The 22,591-nt window shown below is 37.6% G+C and overlaps 2 protein-coding genes across 2 annotated transcripts in view; one reads left to right on the top strand and one right to left on the bottom strand.

Moving 5' to 3' along the window:
* Positions 1–2,840, bottom strand: part of LOC144979257 (uncharacterized) — a 4,289-nt gene extending 1,449 nt beyond the window's left edge. The window contains exons 1-2 of the mRNA XM_078925868.1: positions 2,608–2,840; positions 1–1,764 (exon numbers count right to left, since the gene is read on the bottom strand). The exon at positions 1–1,764 is cut by the window's left edge and continues 1,304 nt beyond it. Of these exons, the coding sequence (XP_078781994.1) occupies positions 1–1,504 (1,504 nt within the window). The 5' untranslated portion in view covers positions 1,505–1,764; positions 2,608–2,840. The remainder of the gene's footprint in view (positions 1,765–2,607) is intronic.
* Positions 2,841–8,555: 5,715 nt separating this feature from the next.
* Positions 8,556–11,564, top strand: LOC144980318 (uncharacterized). The gene is made up of 2 exons (XM_078927979.1): positions 8,556–8,684; positions 10,773–11,564. Exon 2 carries the CDS (start codon positions 10,985–10,987, stop codon positions 11,282–11,284), a length of 300 nt encoding a protein of 99 aa, XP_078784105.1. The 5' UTR covers positions 8,556–8,684; positions 10,773–10,984; the 3' UTR covers positions 11,285–11,564.
* The last annotated feature ends 11,027 nt before the right edge of the window (positions 11,565–22,591 follow it).

Below are 22,591 nucleotides of genomic sequence, written 5' to 3'. Positions count from 1 at the left end.
ATTGCAAAGTACCGCTATTCAAATTCAACCCACGATCTAGTTTAGAGAGCTCTTTTGTATGCTGAAGATGATGATGGTGATGATCATTAAGGTGACTATATTGTATATTGTCAGCTTTATTAGTGACGTCATTTGGCATTAACCCAATACAAGATGACCCTCCCTGTTTCTGGTAGTGTTCATGGACATCCAAATCTTTATGATACTGTTTGGAATGACTTGATAAAGAAAGACCGGAGTTCATTATATTTCGATCACAGATATTGTTATGTAACGTAACATTGTTTTTACCAGTGAATGGTGCACTAAGATCATCTGACAGTCTTACTCTTTTTATTAATTCCCTGCGGCTAATTTCGTCATTATCGTCGTGAGACGAAATAGTCACAATTCCTTCATGTGAGAGTCTACACATTATTTCGTGATGAAAATCTGATAACTCATTCAATGCTGTTGACCTACTTTGATCCAAAATGTGGGTTTTAGTGGAAAAAGTCAATTTGATATCATCATCATTACACGGATTGCTAAAAGGGCTGTAGTTGTTGGCTTTGACATCTAAAGAATTATTGTGATAAGTTTTGTTTTGCAATGAATTTGGGTCATAAATGCGATAAAAAGACTGTGAAATTGCTTTAGTTTCTTCTTGATTTTGAAAAGAAGAAATCCTCAGTACAGGATCCCTCCCCAACGAGTTTTTTGTCTTCACATTCACCACATGAGATTTGTAGATGTCTGTAAGTCCATCGGGTGATTCAAAGTTCAAAGCCATTTGTATTTTGTCCTCCAATGTTTTGCTACTCTTGTACCCATTCATTTTATCTACATAATGATCCTCAAGTTCAGAACTAAATTTAACTCCTTTATAATCATTCTGACTCTTTTGACTAGTGTTGATTTTCGTGTAATTGGATCCTTTAGATTCATTGTTAATGGGACACAACTCTTCATTCATATCTTTTCTTTCAAACTCATCATTACATTCAGCTTCGTTTAATAACACTTCCCCACTGTCACATTCACTCTCACCCGGAATATTTCTATCCCATTCAAATTTTTCTCTAGTATCGGCGAGGAAAGCCCTTCTTTTTTGCTGACAAATTTCAATATCTTTGGCTGAAAAGGGCAATGGTTGTTTAAAGACATTGAGGTGTCGATAGAAATACTTGTCAATTCCTCCATTTTTGGTGTCATCTTGTGTATCCTGATTCCTGGGAACAAAAATATTCCTGGTTCTATTTCTCCCCCTCAGTTTGGATAAACTTCCATGACGTTTGAAATACTGATGGACTTGATGACGTCGAAATAAATGTGGATACTTTGTATGGATAGACCTTGACCCTCTCTGGAAAGCCAACAGCTCCCTATACCTTGCAAGTAGATTCCGTTGGCTGTCACTGTCTGATGGGTACTTCGTGTAATCATATTTGGTGTGACTGTTGTTGGAAAACTTTCCATTGTATGAATGGTAGAGATTCTTAATTCTTACTTGGTCTTCGTCCATTTTTGTGATTTAAGCTGCTGTTAGAATTACTAGAAATTTAAAAGTAAAAACTAAAAATGTACTTATTTGTTTCTTTATAGATTATAGGTATGATGAATTATAATATAGTATTTCAAGCCCCGAGTAAGAGAAGGCCGCCCTATAGCAAAGGTCATTAAATGGTCATAGGGTCATTCAATGGTCATCAGACTCCGGTCTTTAAAATCTTGAATTTTGTCAGGCAGCTTCAAATCTATATTAGAATCACTCATTTGACTTATCTGAAACGAAATAATTATTGTTACAATTTAATAATTTTGTTTGGCACTTGGATCACTCTTCGTAAATTTTAAAAATTGTGAATTTAAAGACATAAAAATTGTTTTTCAATTAAGTTAGAAAGGGAAAAAAAAAACATGAATAAGACAAAGTTGGAGTCTCAGCTTATGATATTGATATAATGACAACAGCTATAAAAATAAAATAAATATAATAATAATAATAATAATAATAATAATAATAATAATAATAATAATAATAATAATAATAATAATAATAATAATAATAAAGATGATGATGATGATGGTGATGATGATGATGATGATGATGATGATAATGATGATGATAATAATAATAATAACAATAATAATAATAATAATAATAATAATAATAATGATGATGATGATGATGATGATGATGATGATGATGATGATGATGATGATAATAATAATAATAAAATAATAATAACAATAATAATAATAATAATAATAATAATAATAATAATAATAATAATAATAATAATAATAATAATAATAATAATAATAATAATAATAATAATAATAATAATGGAGGAGGAGGAGAAGAAGAAGAAGAAGAAGAAGAAGAAGAAGAAGAAGAAGAAGAAGAAGAAGAAGAAGAAGAAGAAGAAGAAGAAGAAGAAACAAACACACACACGCACGCGCATACACGCACGCACACACAAACATACACACACAAGCGCGCGCACACAGAAACACACACACACACAAACACACACACACACACACACACACACACACACACACACACAAACACACCTCCACACGAGCGCTGAACAATGTCAACACAAAAATTCCTAACCTTACCTACGACGACTAATCAAGACTCAATCTAAATATTTGCTTCTGTTCGGTATTCCCATAATCACAGATCAAACTTGAAAAGAATCGTATAAATTATTTTCAAAACTTCATTTATACATCCCCAATGCTTGATTGACGAGCATGTGAATTTATTTTATTTTTTAAACCACAAAAAATTATCTGACGAACAACAACACAGTGATGTGATCAACGACAGCAGACGACTCATAGACTACACAGTAGTGTTGGGTTATTTGATCGCTTTTACTCGATCGACGACCGAGCGCCAAGCCACGAGTCAGTGCTCGATCTCAATGCCGGAAGAGCGAGTTAGTAAAACGATCACTCGATCGTAAAACGATCAGGCGGGTTGTGAGCTTGAGACGATCTTGACACGTGAGACGAGCTTGAGACGATCAGGATTCGAGCGAGCGGTAGGGTAACGAGTGTTTCGAATCATTTCAAATTCAAACGATCACAGTTTGCCATCCGATACCAATCGCCAATGTTTGCACACGGTAGTCTGTGGTTCTTCCACAGCCCTCACTCCTTGTCAGATGTTAGTGTGTCTGGGTGGCAGTGGCAGGGAAAATCGGTGTATCACGCGTGTGTGACAAGACTTCATTAAACCTACTAAAGTTTGACTATCACACACACACACACACATACACACACACACACACACACACACACTAAGGCTATTTCTATGACACACACGCATCCCTCTATCAATGAACACTCCTACAGTAGTGCGGCTATGTGGTCTAGTCATGACGTAACTATAGGTAGTACTCTAGTCGACCATGGGTCTCGTGCATTATAATGGTCTAGTGGTATGACACCCGCTTTGGGATCGGAAAGTCCTGGGTTCAAGCCTCGCGCTCGGTGCATAGTTGAGTCTTTGGACAAGGCTCTTTACTCACATTCTCTCACCGTACTCAGGTGTAAAATGAGTACCTGGCCGTTAACAGCGTTGTCTTTGTCTGAAAAATTGTAATATCGCCTAACAGGCGGCATGTCCCGTCCTTCATATTAAATGTTGCTGTTGACCGGGACCCCTTTACAAAGCGCTTTGATCACATTTAGTGGATATTGTAAAGCTCAATTTTTTAAAGTAAAACATTAGCTTTGAATATGGAATGTTTCAATTTTAGATGCCTGTGTATAGATAGTATGCAGATGACGTCACTCAGGCCTTTGTTATTGTTTTTGCCATCCGCGTTTGTGAGTTGTTCTCACTAAACTGTATTAACCAGACTATAAAAGTTCATGGTTACACAGAGTTTGTGTGTTGGTCCGTTATACTTCCGGATGGCAATGTTGTGAACTCCTTGGCCAAGCGCATTCTATCTATTCTTTGTTAGTTCCCATCATCATCATCATCATCATCATCATCATCATCATCATCATCATCATCATCATGGGCAGCGGTACGGTCTTTGGTTGGCACCCGAAAGGTACCGAGTTCGATCACCCGCCGCTGAGTGGTCTTGAGCAAGTCACCTTGCCCTAACTAAATTTGCGGCGCTGCACTGCGGCTATCGCTTGGGTTATTCCAGTCTTCCCTTAGAATAGACCCGAAAGACGAATCTCCCCTATGGGATGAATAAAGGGAATTATGTTTAATTTATTTATCATCACCATCATATCAGCGGGATCATCATCATCACCACCACCACCACCACCACCACCCTAATAATAATGGATAAAATAAATATCAACACATTTCAATGTAATAATCAATCTAAAATCAATCAGTGCTCCTAAAAGACCCTTTGATTTCTTTGTCTAATTCGTTCCATACTTTTGGAGTCCCGACAAAGAAAGATTTTCAGCTAACTATAGTTTATATATGGGAATATTAATCAGTCGTTTATATTGGAATCGGAGTTGTCTAGCAGGTGTATTAGTTCAAAGCGCATTTCCAAGGATTTACCATGCTCAATGAACTTCACAATATTTTATTTAATTTATTCCTCCGGCACGCCATATCGACCATACATCCATTTCGTACAGTAGGTACCGATCGCTGTTTGGAGTCTTTTTGTATTAAAGCTCTTTACAATACCCGTCCTTGCTTATAAGATAAGAATACATTCACACCTGAGTCAAGTGCCTGACACACGGACTTAACGTCTGGATCACAATTTTCAACAATCACTGTCACTCATCCGGCCATTGACAAGGCTTGATTTTGTGACAAGAGACACCGTACCACTGAGCGACCGAACAAATAATCACCATCTGCGCCATCGTCATCATCATCATCATCATCATTATCATCATCCTCATCACAGCCGTAACAGCCAGCAAAACCACAATCATCATCTTCGGGTCCGGTCTATCCGTGTGGGGGGTGGGGTGGAACCTGCTAAAGTATTTCATTTTTTAAACAGAAACACGAGAATCATCATCATCATCATCATCATCGTCATCCATTGTCGTCGGCATCGTTATCATCGTGTCCGGGCAATCCGTGGGTGTCTGGGTGTGGAACCTGCTAAATATTATTATTATCTACCTACCTAATAAAAACACACCATCCTTGTTCATTTATTTTTCAAATAATGAAATGAAAGGCACGACCTTTCCCGCACACACAAGAGGCGATGACGACCAGTGACAAATTATGGGAGGTGGGGGCGGCCGACAACTTTTGGCGCGACATAAATATGAAATGTTAAGGTGACAGCGGGATGATGGTGGTGGGAGGGGGGGGAGGTCTCAACCCTTCACTATCAACAACTGTTTGATGGCGTGTGTGTGTGTGTGTGTGTGTGTGTGTGTGTGTGTGATGCGACGAACGATCATAATCAAGGCTGCCAGACAGCCAGATTTCTTCTTGCCCAAGTAGTCAAATAGACCCCAAATAGCCAAACACCACAAGCATTCTGACTCCCTTGAAAAACTCATTTGTTTTGATTAACAAAACAATCGACTACAGTTGGATAAACTTATCTTTTCATTTTTTTTAAATAAAAGATTTTTTTTAAAATGAATAATAATAGAAAAGCGTTTCTTAGTAACCAATTTTGAACTTGGCCATCTGGCAGCCCCCATCATAACCAGCTGCAGACTGCAGTCAAGCCAGCCACAGACATAAGAGAGGGAGGGGTATGTGAAGTTTCCTGTGGCAAACGAGTTACTCGTGTTTTTTTTTTTCAAACGAATCACTGCTCGATGACGTCACTGACTCGAAACCCGCCCGAAATCGACTCGATTTTAGAGGACTCGATCGAAAACCCGCTCGATTTGATCGTTTCAAACTCGACCCAGCACGACTACACAGAGAAAGAGGAAAAGTTGTACGGAGTGGTACTTTTCGCATTCTTTAATCAATGGTGGAATAATAAAATCGATTGTTTCGCACCTCGTATTACTCGGACGCCTCTCTCGTCGGCCGTCCAAGATCATCACTGGGGGGTTGGGCCTGGGGGGGGGGGGGGGGGGAGGCATGACGTGCTCACATAGGTTTGCATTGTTAATTAAGGTGGGTGGGGTGGGGTGGGGGGGGGGGGGGTTGGACACGTGCGCCCAGTGTAATGGATAATTTATAATTATTATATAGACTTTGAACAAATTTCATCTTTTCATACTGTGTTTGTTTTAAAGGCATCATTTATAAGTGTTCCTGGATAAAATAAGAAAAGTTTGAATTAGATATATCGGAATTTTGTGAAAAATAATCATTTACTAAATGAAAATTCCCTTTATTCACCCCTAAGGGGAAATTTGTCTTTAGGGTCTATTCCAAGGAAAGACTGGAATAACCCAGGCGTCAGCCGCAGTGCAGCGACGCAAAGTGAGTTAGGGCGATGTTACTTGCTCAAGGCCACACAACGAGGCGGGCAGTCGAACTCGGTACCTTTTGGGTACGAAGCAAAGACCTTACCACTGAGCCACGCTGCCTCCAGCAATTCGAGTCAATAGATAGTTCGAAGATGACGTCACTCAGGTCTTTGTTTTTGTTTTTGCCATCCGCGTTTGTGAGTTGTTCTCACTAAACTGTATTAACCAGACTATAAAAGTTCATGGTTACACAGAGTTTGTGTGTTGGTCCGTTATACTTCCGGATGGCAATGCTGTGAACTCCTTGGCCAAGCGCATACTATCTATAAACTATTCATAACAAAGAGAGAAAATGCTTAAAATACCCCGTCTCGTCATATCCAGTAGTTAGAAGTGACGGTGCTGGTGGTTAAGTTGATTGAGTTAACAGCTGTAGGCATCAGTGTACCAACACATTGTTTAATAAAATAAAATAAAAAATTGAGCTTTATATAGCGCAATAGCCACTAAATATGCTCAAAGCGCTTTACAACGGGTCCCTGGTCAACAGCAACATTTAACATGTAGGACGGGACATGACGCCTGTTAAGCGATATTACAATTTTTCGGACAAAGACAACGCTGTTAACGGCCAGGTACTCATTCTACACTTGAGTACGATGAGAGAGTGTGAGTAAAGAGCCTTTTCCAAGGACTCAACTATGCGCCGAGCGCGTGGCTCGAACCCAGGACCTTCCGATCCAAAAGCGAGTGTAATACCACTAGACCACATAGCCGCACAAAGGGCACAAAAGGGTATACGAACACACGCACAAGGAGATACACACATACACACCATGCATGAGCTCAATACAAAATCCGCTCTATAAATTTAGATAGAATGAATTTGACGTCACTCTGGTCTTTGTTATTGTGTTTTGTTTTTTGTTTTTTTGCCATCCACGTTTATGAGTAATTCTCACTTTACTGTATATCCAGACTATAATAGTTTATAGTTTTACATAGTTTTGTGTGTTGGTCCGTTATACTTCCGGATGACAATGTTGTGAGCTTCCCAGCCAAACGCACACTATCTATAGATAGTTCGAAGATGACGTCACTCAGGTCTTTGTTTTTGTTTTTTGCCATCCGCGTTTATGAGTAATGCTCACTGAACTGTATTAACCTGACTATAAACGTTCATGGATACTCACAGTTTTGTGTGTTGGTCCGTTATACTTCCGGATGGCAATGTTATGAGCGTCTTAGCCAAGCGCATACTATCTATACAAACACGCGCACATGGAGGTATAGATAGAACGAAGATGACGTCAATCAAGTCTTTGTTATTGTTTTTGCCATCCACGTTTATGAGTACTTCTCACTAAACTGTACGAACCAGACTATAAAAGTTCATGGTTACACATAGTTTTGTGTGTTGGTCCGTTATACTTCCGGATGGCAATGTTATGAGCTTCTTAGCCAAGCGCATACTATCTATACACATAAACAGCATGCATGCAAGCTCAATACGAAATCTGCTCTTTTAACATAAGTACCTATTAGGTTGTTATATTGCAACACATACACACATACAGAGAGAAAGATAGAGAGAGAGAGAGAGAAAGAGAGAGAGAGAGAGAGAGAGAGGGGGGGGGGAGGGGGGAGTCTGACAGACAGACAGACATATATACAGTCAGACACAAATATACCCCCCCCCCCTCCCATATATATATATATATATATATATATATATATATATATATATATATATATATATATTATGTGTGTGTGTGTGTGTGTGTGTAAATCATTCACCTTAACAACTCCACTATCACATTATTCATTTGTCTGTAGTGTTTCATTCATCCTGTTTTGTTGATAATCTGTTTTAGTTTATTAAATTGAAGCTTACATTCAATTTCACATTGTTATTTATTTCTTCGAGCTTCGACCAGCAACATTTACATTGTTGCAATTGACACTAGTTTGCGTTAGTTTGAAAGTATTTCTATTACAACAACGAGCCCATAATCAGTTGGGTTATCAGACCTGCAAATATTATAGAATTTGCTCATCGACCTCGGATGAAGTTGCAAGGCATGTGGATGTGGGGGGGTGTCTCAAAGTGGGGCTACTCTTAAAAAACACATAAGCCATCGGTAGAATCAAAAAGTTTAACCAGTGGCTTACGAAACAAGAAGTAAAACAAAGAGTGATTGTGATCACTCAGCAAAATATAAACCAAAAAAAAGAAAAACGAGAGGAAATCTTTGTGATGTCATCGATCTTGATTCAATATTAAAACAAAGGTACAAAATATTGTTAGTGATTTTGGAGATCTTAAATATGTTTTATTTTCTACGTTTTATCGTTTGTGAGAATCTCAAACTCAATCATTGCGAGAAAGTAAGAATTTGATTTTGATTTGAACATGGTTGATGAAATGAACAATGAATCCATCCCGCCCGTGCCTTGTGTCTTGTGTCTAGAACTCACAATTCGAATTAAATAAGTAGATAGCCTACAATAAGTCTAAATTAGGACCTACGAAAAAGTCAAACTCTTATTAACTTGTTTAGGAGTCTAAATATAGTCTACCGAGAGAAAAAAAATATGAATATGAGTATGAGGTCATTTCTTGGGGAGGTCTTCCGTAAGTTAGCTCCTCGTTCTAGGAGAAACAACTCAAATATTCGCACAACCATACCTGAGAAAAATAAAACCTTGTACCTTTAACTAACCCTAATAGCACCTTTACTAAGACTTATGACTAACCCTAATAGAAAAAAAAATCCTCCGATCTCGAGCTAACCACAAAAAAAACTTGGATTGCTTTCAATTTCATTCAATTCGTCTCAAAACAAAATGGCGAAGGAAAACCAAAACAATGGTCGTATTAGGAAAGTTTAATCTTTCCTCAATCTAACAAGGTTTGTTCTAAAGTTTTTAAAATGCTGAAAAATTGAATAAATAAACCCCTGACAAAAGATCCACGGTGAAACTACAAATTGAAAGAAATGCTAACACGAGGAGCTTTCGGAAGGCCTCCCATTTCTTGTAATAGTAATAGTAAAAAATAGTAGACAGTTTCACTCTTACTCTTACTCTTGGCCTTGGTTATTTATGCTCTTTTTTCTTTGTTTTTTGTTCATTAAAATACCCCAAAAAATTACAATTCAATATGAACCGAAGCCACTACAATTGATGCTTTTGTGGCAAGTTGCTATGCAAATACTTAGACCTTACACAAACCATCACTGACCAACGTTGACGACCCCTGAATGTCCCTGGAAATTGATTTAGACTAACGATTATAAACAAGGAATACAGAGAGATTAGAAAGCAGTTTCATATTTGCCATAATAATCAACCAATTGATTGTGGGCAATCAAAGGAAGAAGAAGAAGAAGAAGAACCATCCCGAATCTTGGCTCCAGCTGACTGAAGTCAAAAGAGGATGTTAGTTACAATTGTTCAGGTATTCATTTTACACTTGATGAGTACAGTGAGAGAATGACTCAGAAAGTGAGTAAAGAACCTTTTCCAGGAACTCAACTAAACTATGCACCTCTCATACCACTAGATCACACAGTCGCACACAAGTACAACCAGCACAACCACCTATAATCACGGCCATCATCACTACCACTTAAACTGCAACCACCACCATACATAATACCATATAATATTATATACATGATAATAATAATTGAGCTTTTATGTAGGGCAATTTCCACTAAACGTACCCAAAACGCTTTACAATGGGTCCCTGGCCAACAGCAACACAACATGCGGCTATTTGGTCTTGTGGTAAGACACTCATTTTCGGATCGGATGGTCATGGGTTCGAGCCTCGCTCAACGCATAGTTGAGTCCTTGGAAAAGACTCTATACTCACATTCTCTCACTGTACTCAGGTGTAAAATGATTACCTGGTCGTTAACAGCGTTGTCTCTGTTGGAAAAAAATTAATATTCATTCCACATGTTACATGTTGCTGTTGGTCAGGGACCCCATGTACAACATCTTGAGCATGTTTCGTGGATATTGCTTTAAAAAAGCTCAAAACACTTAATATTTAGGACGGGACATGACGCGTTAGGTGATATTTCATTTTTTTTTTTGGGACAGAGACGACACTGTTAACTGCCAGGTTACTCAATTTACACATGTGTATGGTGATAGAATGTGAGTAAAGAGCCTTTTCCTAGGACTCAACTATGCGCTGAGCGAGACTCGAACCCAGGACCTTCTGATCTGAAAGTGAGTGTCATACCACAGGTTCAACTAGCCGCATACATAATTGTTATAGGATGTCAGATTTTACAGACATGTATAAGTCAGCTATCTCCAGAAATTTATTTTTCTAATTTAACTCATATTATTTATCATTGCAGAGTGGGATACAGTGTGGTCATCACCAAACCATTGCCCGCATCACATCGTCAGAGAAATATCCCAATTCTTATTTACTTCCTCTTGTACAACGAACGTTCAACAACAAAAAGATTCATTCAACGGAAGTGCTACAGAAATCTTTATTTGGAATTTATTCGATTCTTATTAGAAGTTAGTGCAACACTACAATTCAAATCTTTTGGAATTCAAAATGTCGTCGTCAAATTTGGACCCACATGTGTTGGAGGAGAGAATGAACGAAGCGAGAAGTAAGTTTGAAAGAGCTTGTCAACAAATAGTTTTACTCGACCAGAAAATCAAGGACTTGGACGTACGATACAGGAGAGCTGTCAAAAACAAAAAGAATTCCTTCAGATACAATTTAAGACTGAGATTGTCAGTGGTTACTGGTGTGAAAATGATGTATCACCACTATGCGAGCACGAAAGCAGAGGAAGTTCAGAGACTACGACGGAGTGTGTCTTCTGTTGAAGAAGCAGATTCTGAATAAGGAGTAAATAATAGATATTTGTATGCCATATGTTTGATGCATAATTTTTTAGATTTTGTTGCAATGTTGTTTATGTTTTATCTACTTTTGCAAGTCTAAAGGTTATCTTACTTTTAATCCAAAATTTTATATTTTAAATTTATGTGGAGACCAAATGTTTGAGGTAAACTGTGAAACTGAAAGATTAAAATCTTGTTCTGATGAGAGTTAAATAGCAGAATATGGGTGTGTCAACTAGTTAATATGAAATTATCCAGTGTAAAATAAAAAACGTATTGAAGAAGGAAAGGGGGGGGGGGGGGGCATAAAAGGTACAATTCACAGCATCAAAGAGTTAACGAGCAGTGGCATAGATGGCCATGGCCTGAATTCGTATATATTTCTAAAAAGTACAAAAATACAGGTAAAACATTGAATATTTAGCGCACAAGCCCTTCATTATAACAAGAAAATGATATCATGAGTTTTAGAGTCTTAATTGTGAAACTACAAAAAGAAAACATAAACAGAAAGGAGAGATAGAATCGAAGTGACTATTCTCACCCCCGGGATGCTAGTCTTCATAATAGTATAAAAAGTAGTCCACAATTGTTGTATGTTTAATCCAAAGGTTGTAATGCAGTAATTTGTTAAGTTTCTTGTCACAAGTTGCACAATTAAAAAAAAAAAAATCAATCAAATCCAAATCGCAATAAGCCGGCGACGTTTTTTTTCGGTAATCCAATCGGCCGGGGGGGGGGGGGGGTGAGAATAGAGGCAGCCAGATAGAATGCTGCCATTGACAAAGCTCATTTGATGTTTTTGTTTTCATTTTGACCAGAGATCTGATACTTAAAGAATTGATTACAATGACCCATGACTTGTCGATAAGTCTCAAGCCTGACAATGTAAAGAAGTCTCAGGTTTGAAACGTTTGGCAAGCTGGAGGGTAATTTTGGTGTTTGATTTGCCAAGCTAAAATGAAAAAAAAAAAAAAGACAGAATTGATCACCGCATTGAGTACGATAACCACAAGATAAATGGAAGAAGGGGTTTGGGTTGGGCAAGAGGATAATAATGATAATGAAGCATTTATAAAGCACACACTTCCACTCAAAGGTGCTTAAGGTGCTATGAAAAAAAAACTAAAACCCAGTTAAGTAAGTTACAATCAATAGTGAATCAATGCACAAATTAAAATATAGGGAATGAGATTAGCGGAAGAGTAGCGTCCCTTGATTGGACGTCACCTTACAGAGAGAACGTCAATTTGGTTTTGAAGTGTCTCAAGCCGCTTTCACCGGAAGCGAGGACGAGAGACGCATGCGCACAACTAACATGACGTTCTCTCTCTAATAACTTTTCCGCCGGTGACATCACAGACTATGGGTGACGTCCAATCAAGGGATGCTACTCTTCCGCTAATCTCATTCACTACACAACTGACTAAAAGGCACGGGGGGAAAAATCTGTTTTAAGATTCTTTTTTAAAATTTCAAATGATTCTAGTTTTAAAACTTATATTATTCCATAACCGAGGGGCTTTGATGGAGAAAGGATGAAGCGGTACAAAATGAAAGCGAGTGGTCAGGATCCACGACAGCTATTTGTTGCTGTAATGGGGACAGTCTGGTCGATTCCCTACGTTCTCATTCATTACTAGATGTATTCTCAGTATTTTTATCTATTCCCTTTCGTCCACTTACTCGTTTGTTTGGGGGTTTTTTTTTTGGTTGTTTTGTTGTTTTTTTTAAAATATTTAATTGTAATGATAATCTCAGGTACCAATGTAAAAATGTTTTTGGTATGTCTCATCATTTTATTGAATTATTATTTGTTTTTTTGTTTTTGTTTTTATTTTATAGCTTAATTCATACAACAAAGTTTTAGGTGATTTTTATATGGATAATTATGAATAATTGCCTATATCCCCTGCCTTAAAGATAGTTGTCGTGGCAAGATGGGATGAGGAGTATGGGGTGATCATCGGGATTTTACTGAATATTTTAGAGTTTTAAATATTCTTTTTTTTAAAAGATAAAAATCTCTATGATGAGCAATTGATGTTTATCTTGGGGGGGGGGGCACGGGGTGTTTGGGTTTTGTTAGACGTCTTTTACAAATTTTTAGTTAATAATTCATTTTTATAACCCGATTCTGTGTTTTATTTTTATTTTATTTTTTTTTTTGCTATTTTCTTTTCTTTCTTTTTGTTTTAAATTTATATATTTCAGGAAATCAACAATTTTAATTGTGACTTCATTTTAGCAAAGGGAGAAGTAAAGAATATTTTTTTTCTTTTTACTCATTCTTTATTATCATATTTTCGTGTTATCTTCATCTACATTTTATTGCTTGAGATCTTTTTCTAGTTTTTGTTAAGATACTCTACCATGGTCATTATTATTATTATCATTATTATTATTATTATTATTATTATTATTATCATCATTCATCATCATCATCATCATCATCATCATCATCATCATCATCATCATCATCATCATCATCATCATCATCACTATTATTATTATTATTATTATTACAGGAAATTACCCCAATACAATATCTGTTTGGAATTTTTAAAAATTTATTTATTTGTTTTTTTTTTTTTTTTGTATTCTGTTTATTCCGTTAGAATTTTTCTTCTTCTTCGTCTTGTGGAAACCTCCAATATTGTCGAGGATCACTCCACAGTTTGTAGTGTTTTACATTTTAAAACTTGCTAAAACTCTGCACATAATACAAAAACCACATAGATTAAAAAGTCACGTTGTGAACTCCAGCAATCGCGTGAAGGCATGTTGGCAACCGTTTTCAGCCACTTCAGCTGGGAGGCTATTCCATAGTCGGGCAGTGGAAGGGAAAAACGAATACATGTGGGCGTCTGTTTTTGATGTTGGGATGGTTACTCTTGCTGTGTGTCCCCTCGTATTTCTTGTGCCGATATCTTTGATGTCGTTTGGAAGTTTAAGGCACGAATTTTTGTAGTAGATCTTGTGGAACAATTTAAGTTTATCTATCTTTCTTCTCTTTTCCAGAGGTTCAAGGCCAATCCGTTGTGATATTTCAGACGCACTTGAGAAAGGATCGAATGTGTTTGTGATGCGTCTTGCTGTTTTTCTTTGGATGTTTTCTAAGGTGTCGATGTTTTTCTTTGTATATGGGTCCCAAATTGAGCTGCCATACTCCAAAATTGGTCTAACAATAGTTTTAAAAGCAAGGGTTTGAGTTGTGATTGGGCATCTTTTTAAATTGCGGGTGATGTAAGCGCTTGTTTGATTTGCCTTTGAAGCCAGGTGACATATGTGGTCATTCCATTTGAGGTTTTTAGCAAACTCAATGCCAAGGTATTTTGCTGTCTTTACATGTTCCAGGTTTTGACCATGAAGTTGGTATTCAAATGTTATAGGTGCTTTCTTATTTGTGATGGTTAGAACATTGCACTTTGATACGTTAAATTCCATTTGATTTATTGTTTCCCATTCTTGTAATTTAGCTAGATCGTCATTTAGTGTTTTGCAGTCGTCTGTTGTTTTTATCTGATTATATAATGCTGTGTCGTCAGCAAAGAGGCGCACTTTTGACCTTATACCTCGTGGAAGATCGTTTATGTACACTAAAAATAGGACGGGCCCAAGGACTGAGCCCTGAGGTACGCCCGATGTCACCATCCCGATAGTGGAAGTCTCGCCGTCGACAAGAACTTGTTGGGTGTGATTGTCCAGAAAAGTTGCAATCCATTGTAAGGTTTTGTTCCTGATACCAACATCATACAATTTCTGGATTAACCGATGGTGAGGGACCTTGTCGAAGGCCTTTGCAAAGTCCAGTCGTATTAGATCAATTTGACCACCTTTATCAATAGCAGCTGACAGATCATGTGTTAATGATAGAAGTTGAGTTTGACATGAGTGGTGCTTCCTAAATCCGTGCTGTTCATCACAAAAAATACTGTTAGTTTCGAGATATTCAGTTATTGAGGATCTCACTATATGCTCCAACAGTTTGCAGCAAATGCAGGTTAATGAAATTGGACGGTAGTTTTGAGCCCTGCTTCTATCACCTTTCTTGTAGATGGGTTGGACAAGAGCGTGCTTCCAAACAATTGGTATGTCTCCCGTTTCAAGAGAGAGTTTGAACAAATGTGTGAGGGCAGGTGCAAATTCGTTACTCAATATCTTTAAGAGACGGGATGGTATTTTGTCTGGGCCACATGCTTTCTTTGGATCTAGAGTGGCGAGGAGTTTGGAAACGCCCTCTACTGTCACATTGATTTCGGCCATAGTGTTGGAATCGTTTTCTTCGCCTTGTAGTTGTTGAGTGGTAATTTTGGTATGAGCTTTTGAAGCAAAAACAGAGCAGAATTGGTTATTAAGTATGTCTGCTTTTTCCTTTGCATCAGAGTATAATACACGATCATGCTCAAGGGACGCTATACCAACCGAATCGCACCTCCTACTTTTTATAAATTTCCAGAGCTTTTTGTTTGAGTCTTCACTAACAAGTTCCTTAACATGATTATGATAGGCCTTTCTACTCTCTTTTTGTGTTTCTTTTTTCAGTCGGGCATAATTGTACCAGTCTTTCTTACTGTTGGACTTTCTCGCTCTGCTCCATGCCTTTTGTTTCCGTCTAGATAATCGTTTGACGGTGGTGTTTATCCATGGTTGGTGAAATTTCCTTGAGCTTTTCTTCGTTGGTATATGTTTGGTCATCATTTTGTTTAGGTGGTCGTTGATGGCAGTCCAAACATCCTCAGTGCTTTCTAGATGTTGATTAATTATGTTTTCACTAAAAAGACGTGTTTCTGTCCGCATTTCGGCGATATTTGCCTTTTTCCAAATAGTAATAGGGTGTGATTTTTTTGGTGATTTTGTTTGCTTTGATAGTGCTTTCCGTGATGAGGATGTCATGGTCACTAATGCCTGGAATGGTTGTACACTTGACAATTAAATTTGGTCGATTTGTGATAAATAAGTCGAGGATATTTGTACCCCTTGTTGGATTTTTGTTTATTTGACTCAGGCCAAAATCTTGCAATTTGTTAATAAATGCTTGGTTTATAAATGAAGGATATTGGTAACTGATTATTTTTTCTTGTTCCCAATTGATATCAGGTAGGTTCAGGTCTCCGCTTAACCAGAGTACATTTTTCGGGTCTAGGCTATCAATACAGCGTGTTATCTCAGTCATTTGTTCCATAGTTGAGTTTGAAGGTGTTCTATACATAGCGCCCACAGTGAGTAGGCCTTGTTCTGTTTTGATATTTACGATCACCAATTCTGATTTTGTTTGAATGTCAAGCTTTAATACTGAGAGGTTCGTTGTTGTTGCAACCAGCACCCCACCATACCTATCTTCTCGGTCTTTCCTGAACACGTTGAAATATGTCTCTGGTGGAAATATTTCACTGTCCTTTATTTCGGAATGTAGCCATGTTTCCGTACCTATGATTATGTCTGGTTTTATTTCTGATATCAATTTCCAAAATTCCGGTAGTTTTGGAATTAAACTTTGAAAGTTTATGGTCATAGTTCTCAACATGTTTCTCGGTTCACCATTACGGTCACTGTTAGTTTGCCTGTTTGCTATTTTAAGCGTGTTATGATTTGAGTTGATTTGGTGATTGATTCTTTTTATTTCATTTGGCCTCATATTGACCCTTCTTCCCCCTTTGTTGATATTGTCTTATTTTCACAAGCCACGTTCTCATTATGTTTATGCATCTCATCAAAATGATCAGGTGTTGTCATTATGTTTTGTTGATATGTTGATGTGTCGTTTACTATTGGCATGTTGTTGTGAGTGTCGTTGAGTGGTATGTTGATCAGAGACCTTGGGCACCGTTGTGTGTTATGTACTTTGAGTGCTCTATTAGTATGAAAGGGTGGTGGTCTGTGACCTATTTGAATATTTATTTTTCTTCGTTTCCGCACACCACCACGACTTGGTCGTAGCCGCTGGCTATTACCGCTATTATTGTTACCGTGATACCAAGACGATTCTGTGTCATTCCAATAAATGTTGTCGTAATAAGGATAAAAATAGATATGGCACATCGTGACTAAAAATCTTAACGTAAGTGTAAACAATAAATGGCTAGTACAATACTTCAAACAATGGGATCTACACCACTAAAATGTTAATTTATCTAAAAATCCTCTTATGAATTTCCGAGAAATATATATCACAATGTAGAATAAAACTTTATTAAAACGACTGTATAAAAATATTCCAGACTTTTGTTTTAGAAATCAATAAAAATCACACAATTCGGGAGAGAAATAACAACACGGCTGCCGGTTAGGCGAACTACACACTTTTTTTTTTTTTTTTTTTTTTTTTTCTTCATCAGAAATATAACTCATCGATGCACCAGTTTCCAGTGCGAAAAGGATTTTAAAAATTGGATAAAAGTCACCCCAAAGTTCTCAACCTTATTATTATTATTATTATTATTATTATTATTATGATTATTATTATTATTATTATTATCATCGTCATCATCAATATTATTATCCTGGTTGGGGTTTCCGACCTCCCATAGTGTTTTTTCTATACCCCTACATCTGTTCTCCAATTGCTTTTTGTCTTTGTCTTGGAATGAGATTACTTGGTTTTGTCCTTTCCCTTGCGGCCGGAGTCATTGGACGAGAGGGAAACAGTCCAATGTTTAGTGTTTGTTTTGGGAGACATTATTTTTGTGTCTTGTAAATCACCTCTCTGTAATGCACTGTATTATGTATTGTTTATATATATGATTTGTAAACATTTGAGTACATTTCTCTTAGTCGGGACCTGTGCTTGTGTCCGGATGAGACTTATTGGTGACCTCAAACTAAGTGCACTGATTGTGTGCTCTTGAAATCTACATCTGTTCCCTATTTCAACCATTCCCTTTTGTCTTGCTTTTTTTCTTGTGTGCTTTCAAATTGTAAATCTATTTTTTTTTTAAAAAGTAATATTTGACTATCCCATTTTCTCCCTTTTTACTGGCGCTGAAATCACCTAAATGTGTCGCAAAGGTCGTAAATCCCTTAAAAACAAACAACCAAAATATTATTATTATTATTATTATTATTATCATCATCATCATTTTTGTTATTATTATTATTATTATTATTATTATTATTATTATTATTATTATTATTATTATTATTATTATTATTATTATTATTTATTATTATATTATCATTATCTTACTATTATTATTGTCATCATTATCATTACTATTATTATTGTCATCATTATCATTACTATTATTATTGTCATCATTATCATTACTATTATTATTGTCATCATTATCATTACTATTATTATTGTCATCATTATCATTACTATTATTATTGTCATCATTATCATTACTATTATTATTGTCATGATTATCATTACTATTATTATTGTCATCATTATCATTACTATTATTATTGTCATCATTATCATTACTATTATTATTGTCCTAATCATCTTCATGATATCATTATTGATAAACCATGTATATTTTTGATATGTTTTATTGTAAAGAAACAATATTGCATATTACGATATGGTGCCATGTGCATTCATTTCAACTATGTTAGTGTAAATAGCGTTGGTAGAATTGAATAACAACTGGTCATTAAAAGTTCCTTTTTGAAACGACGGTCTCTGGTTTTGTCATTCAAGATAAAGTCACGATTCCCCCCCTCCCTCCCCCCTAAAGCCTCCTTAGGGTGGAGTCTTTGACCTCCCATGGTGGGCAGTGGTCACTTGCTGTGTTTTCTATCTCTCTTCCTCCCCCCCCCCCCCCCTCCCATATATGTTTTCTGAGTTCCATTCTGTCTTTGTTTGTCTTAGAATGGGATTTCTTGGCTTTGTCCAGACCCTTCCCGGAGTCCTTAGCTGAGAAGGAAACGGTCAAATGAAATGTATAGTGACTTTTTTTTTTTTTGAGGTTAGATTTTGTTTTTGTAAATATATATAATGGTTTGTAAACATTTGAGTGTGTTCCTCATAGTGCGATCGCGTGCTTGTCTGAATGAAACTTTTAGGTGATTTCAAACCAAGTGCACTGATAGTGTGTTCTTGGAATTCATATCGGTTCCCTATTCGAACGACTCCCTTTTGTCTTACTTTTTTCTCATGTGCTTGGGTGGGGTTCCTGACCTCCCATAGTGGGCAAGGAGGGAGGTATTTACTGTGTCTTTTAGCCCCCTTTATCTTCTTTCCAACATGCTTTCTGTCTTTGTCTTGGGATGAAATTACTTGGTTTTGTCCTGGCACTGGCCGGGTACCCTGGCTGAGAGGGAAACAGTCAAATGTATAGTTAGTTTTGGGAGATGATATTTTTTCCCTGTACTGTAAATTATCTCTCTGTTATGCAATGTATTATGTTTTGTTTAAATGTTATATATGATTTGTAAACATTTGATAGTGTTCCTCTTAGTGGAGACCTGCGCTTAATGTCAGGATGAGACATTTAAGTGATCTCAAACTAAGTACATTGAAATCTGTTTCCTATTTGAACCAATTCCCCTTTGTCTTACCTTTTCTTAGGTGCTTTAATTTTAATTCTAGAAGTTTTTGCTATCTCATTTTCTTCTTTTTTACTGGCGCTGATATGACCTTAATGTGTTGCAAGCGCCGTAAAACCCTTAAAAACAAACAAAACAAAACGCTAATATTTTTTTTAAATCCTCCCCAACAAAGCTGTTGCATGCATGCCTACCTTCAATCTCAAACTTCAAGGACATTCTATGGATAAAACCTCACATTCCAGGAACAATACGGTCACGCTGGTGTCCATGTCACACCGTCCAGTGTTCATTTTCCACTGGTATCCACAGTCCCGGGTTCACTCCCCAGTGGTGTCCACCTCCCATAGCCTCAGATCTACTCCCCACTGAAGTCCATATATCCCGTGGTTCCACAATCACTCCCCAGTGGTGTCCACCTCTCATAGCCTCAGATCTACTCCCCACTGAAGTCCATATATCCCGTGGTTCCACAATCACTCCCCAGTGGTGTCCGCCTCTCATAGCCTCAGATCTACTCCCCACTGAAGTCCATATATCCGTGGTTCCACAATCACTCCCAGTGGTGTCCACTCTCATAGCCTCAGATCTACTCCCCACTGAAGTCCATATATCCGTGGTTCCACATCACTCCCCAGTGGTGTCCGCCTCTCATAGCTAGGGTTCATTTCCACTGTTGTTCACCCAATAATCCGGGTTCATTCCCACTGAGTCCATATCCTGTGGTTCCATGATCACTCCCCAGTGATGTCCACCTCCCAGATTCACTCTCCACTGGTGTCCTTATCCCAAAGTTACGTTTACTCTTCTCAAGTGTCCTTATCTCACAGCCATAGCTTTACTCTCCACTGGTCTCAACATCCCACAGTCCCAGGTTTACTCCTCGTATGTGTATCTATTCCATAATTTTCTCCCACTAATGTCCACCTTACATATTTCGGGCTCACTTCCTGCTGCAACCCACCTCACATTGTTCTGGATGTCTACCTCAAGAAGTGGGTACATATCTCTCGTGTCCAATCCCCACTTGTGTCTACATCTTACAGTCCCCAGTTCACTCCTCACTGGTGTCACCACCCCATAGTCCCAAGTTTACTCCCCCACTGACGTTCACATCCCAAAGTCCCGGGTTTACTCTCCACTGTTTGTTATATCCTATAGTCTAGGGTGTACCCAGGTTCACATCCCACTTGTCTAAACTCCACCTTGTCCCCATTACTGTCTACAACGTGGCATGGCCGTTTTTGGGGGTTTCTTTTTTCATCTCTTGCGGTCGCGTTGCGGCCGCAAAAAATCACTGATTTACATTGCGACCGCAAAATATGCAAATTTTTTTGCGAATTTTTGCAAATTTTCGAAATTTTGCAATGTAAAAAAAAAAAAAAAAAAAAAAAAAAAAAAGAGGAGGCGAAAAAAAAAAGACGATCTTCTCTTCCCCTATATCTGTTTTCCAGCATGCTTTCTGTCTTTGTCTTGGTTGGAATGAGATAACGTGGTTTTACATTTGAGTGTATTTCTCTTAGTGGGGACCTGTGCTTGTGCCAGGATGAAACATTTAGATAATCTCAACAAACAAACAAACAAACAAACAAAAAAAGTACACTGGTAGCGTGTTCTTATAATCTACATCTGTTCCCTATTTGAACTCATATTCTTGGGTACTTTAATTGTAATTCTAGAACTTTTTTACTATCCCATTTTCTTCCTTTTTTACTGGCGCTGATATGACCTTACATTTGTTGCACTAGCCGTGGAACCCTTAAAGATAAACCTTTCACTTTTTAATGAACTGATTATGGGGTTTTTAGGGAAATTAATCGCAAGTTTTTGTGTGAAAATTTTGCTGTTTTTAGCTTGCAAAATTTGGGATTTTATTTTGCAAAAAAAAACAAAACAAACAAACAAAAAAAACCCAGCTATGTCAGTCAAATGTGTAGATGGATTCTTGTGAGATTGAGCGTTTTTTCAGGATGGTGTCAGTTTGTTATGTTGCTTTTTTAAAAGTATTGACTCATGAAGGGAAAACAAAACCAAAAAGAAAAAAACAAATTATAACTTACAAAACATGCCGTTCCGGTTCTTGGCCTTCGTCGGGAGTGAGACACAAGCAGAGAATTACAATGGAGCAAAAATCATATATTAAAAAGAGAGAGAGAGAGAGCTGTTGGGGGAGAAGCGAAAATTTGAAAGAGGTGAGAGAGAGAGAGAGAGAGAGAGAGAGAGAGAGAGAGAGAGAGAGAGGGGGGGGGGGATAGAGAGAGAGAGAGCGTAAGGCGTTATTGTAGTTTGAATTTGACAGAGACAACATTTTTAGCAATGCTGAATATACAGGACGAGCCATACGCCTGTAAGACGCTATTATAAATTATTTTCGACAGGCGTTATTAGCGTCCGGGTATTCATTTTACATCTGGTGAGATAAGGTAAATATAGAGCGGTGACCAAAGACTGAACTATGCACCTATCGCAACGAAAATCAAACCTTCAATCTAATCATATCAAAACGTTTGTCACGTACAAAGCTTTAAATACTTCATTAACAAAACTAGGTATCTGAGGACACTTACAAATGTGCGGCTATGTGGTCTAGTGGTATGACACTCGCTTTCGGATCGGAAGGTCCTGGGTTCGAGCCTCGCGCTCGGCGCATAGTTGAGTCCTTGGAAAAGGCTCTTTACTCACATTCTCTCACCGTACTCAGGTGTAAAATGAGTACCTGGCCGTTAACAACGTTGTCTTTGTCCGAAAAATTGTAATATCGCCTAACAAGCGTCATGTCCCGTTCTACATGTTAAATGTTGCTGTTGACCAG

Source organism: Berghia stephanieae, chromosome 9, assembly GCF_034508935.2.
Source record: "Berghia stephanieae isolate SIO BIC M18660-M18661 chromosome 9, UCSD_Bste_1.3, whole genome shotgun sequence".
Taxonomy (NCBI): Eukaryota; Metazoa; Mollusca; class Gastropoda; order Nudibranchia; family Aeolidiidae; genus Berghia; species Berghia stephanieae.
The sequence above is the reverse complement of the archived record's forward strand: the minus strand, read 5'-3'. Positions and strand labels throughout refer to the sequence as shown.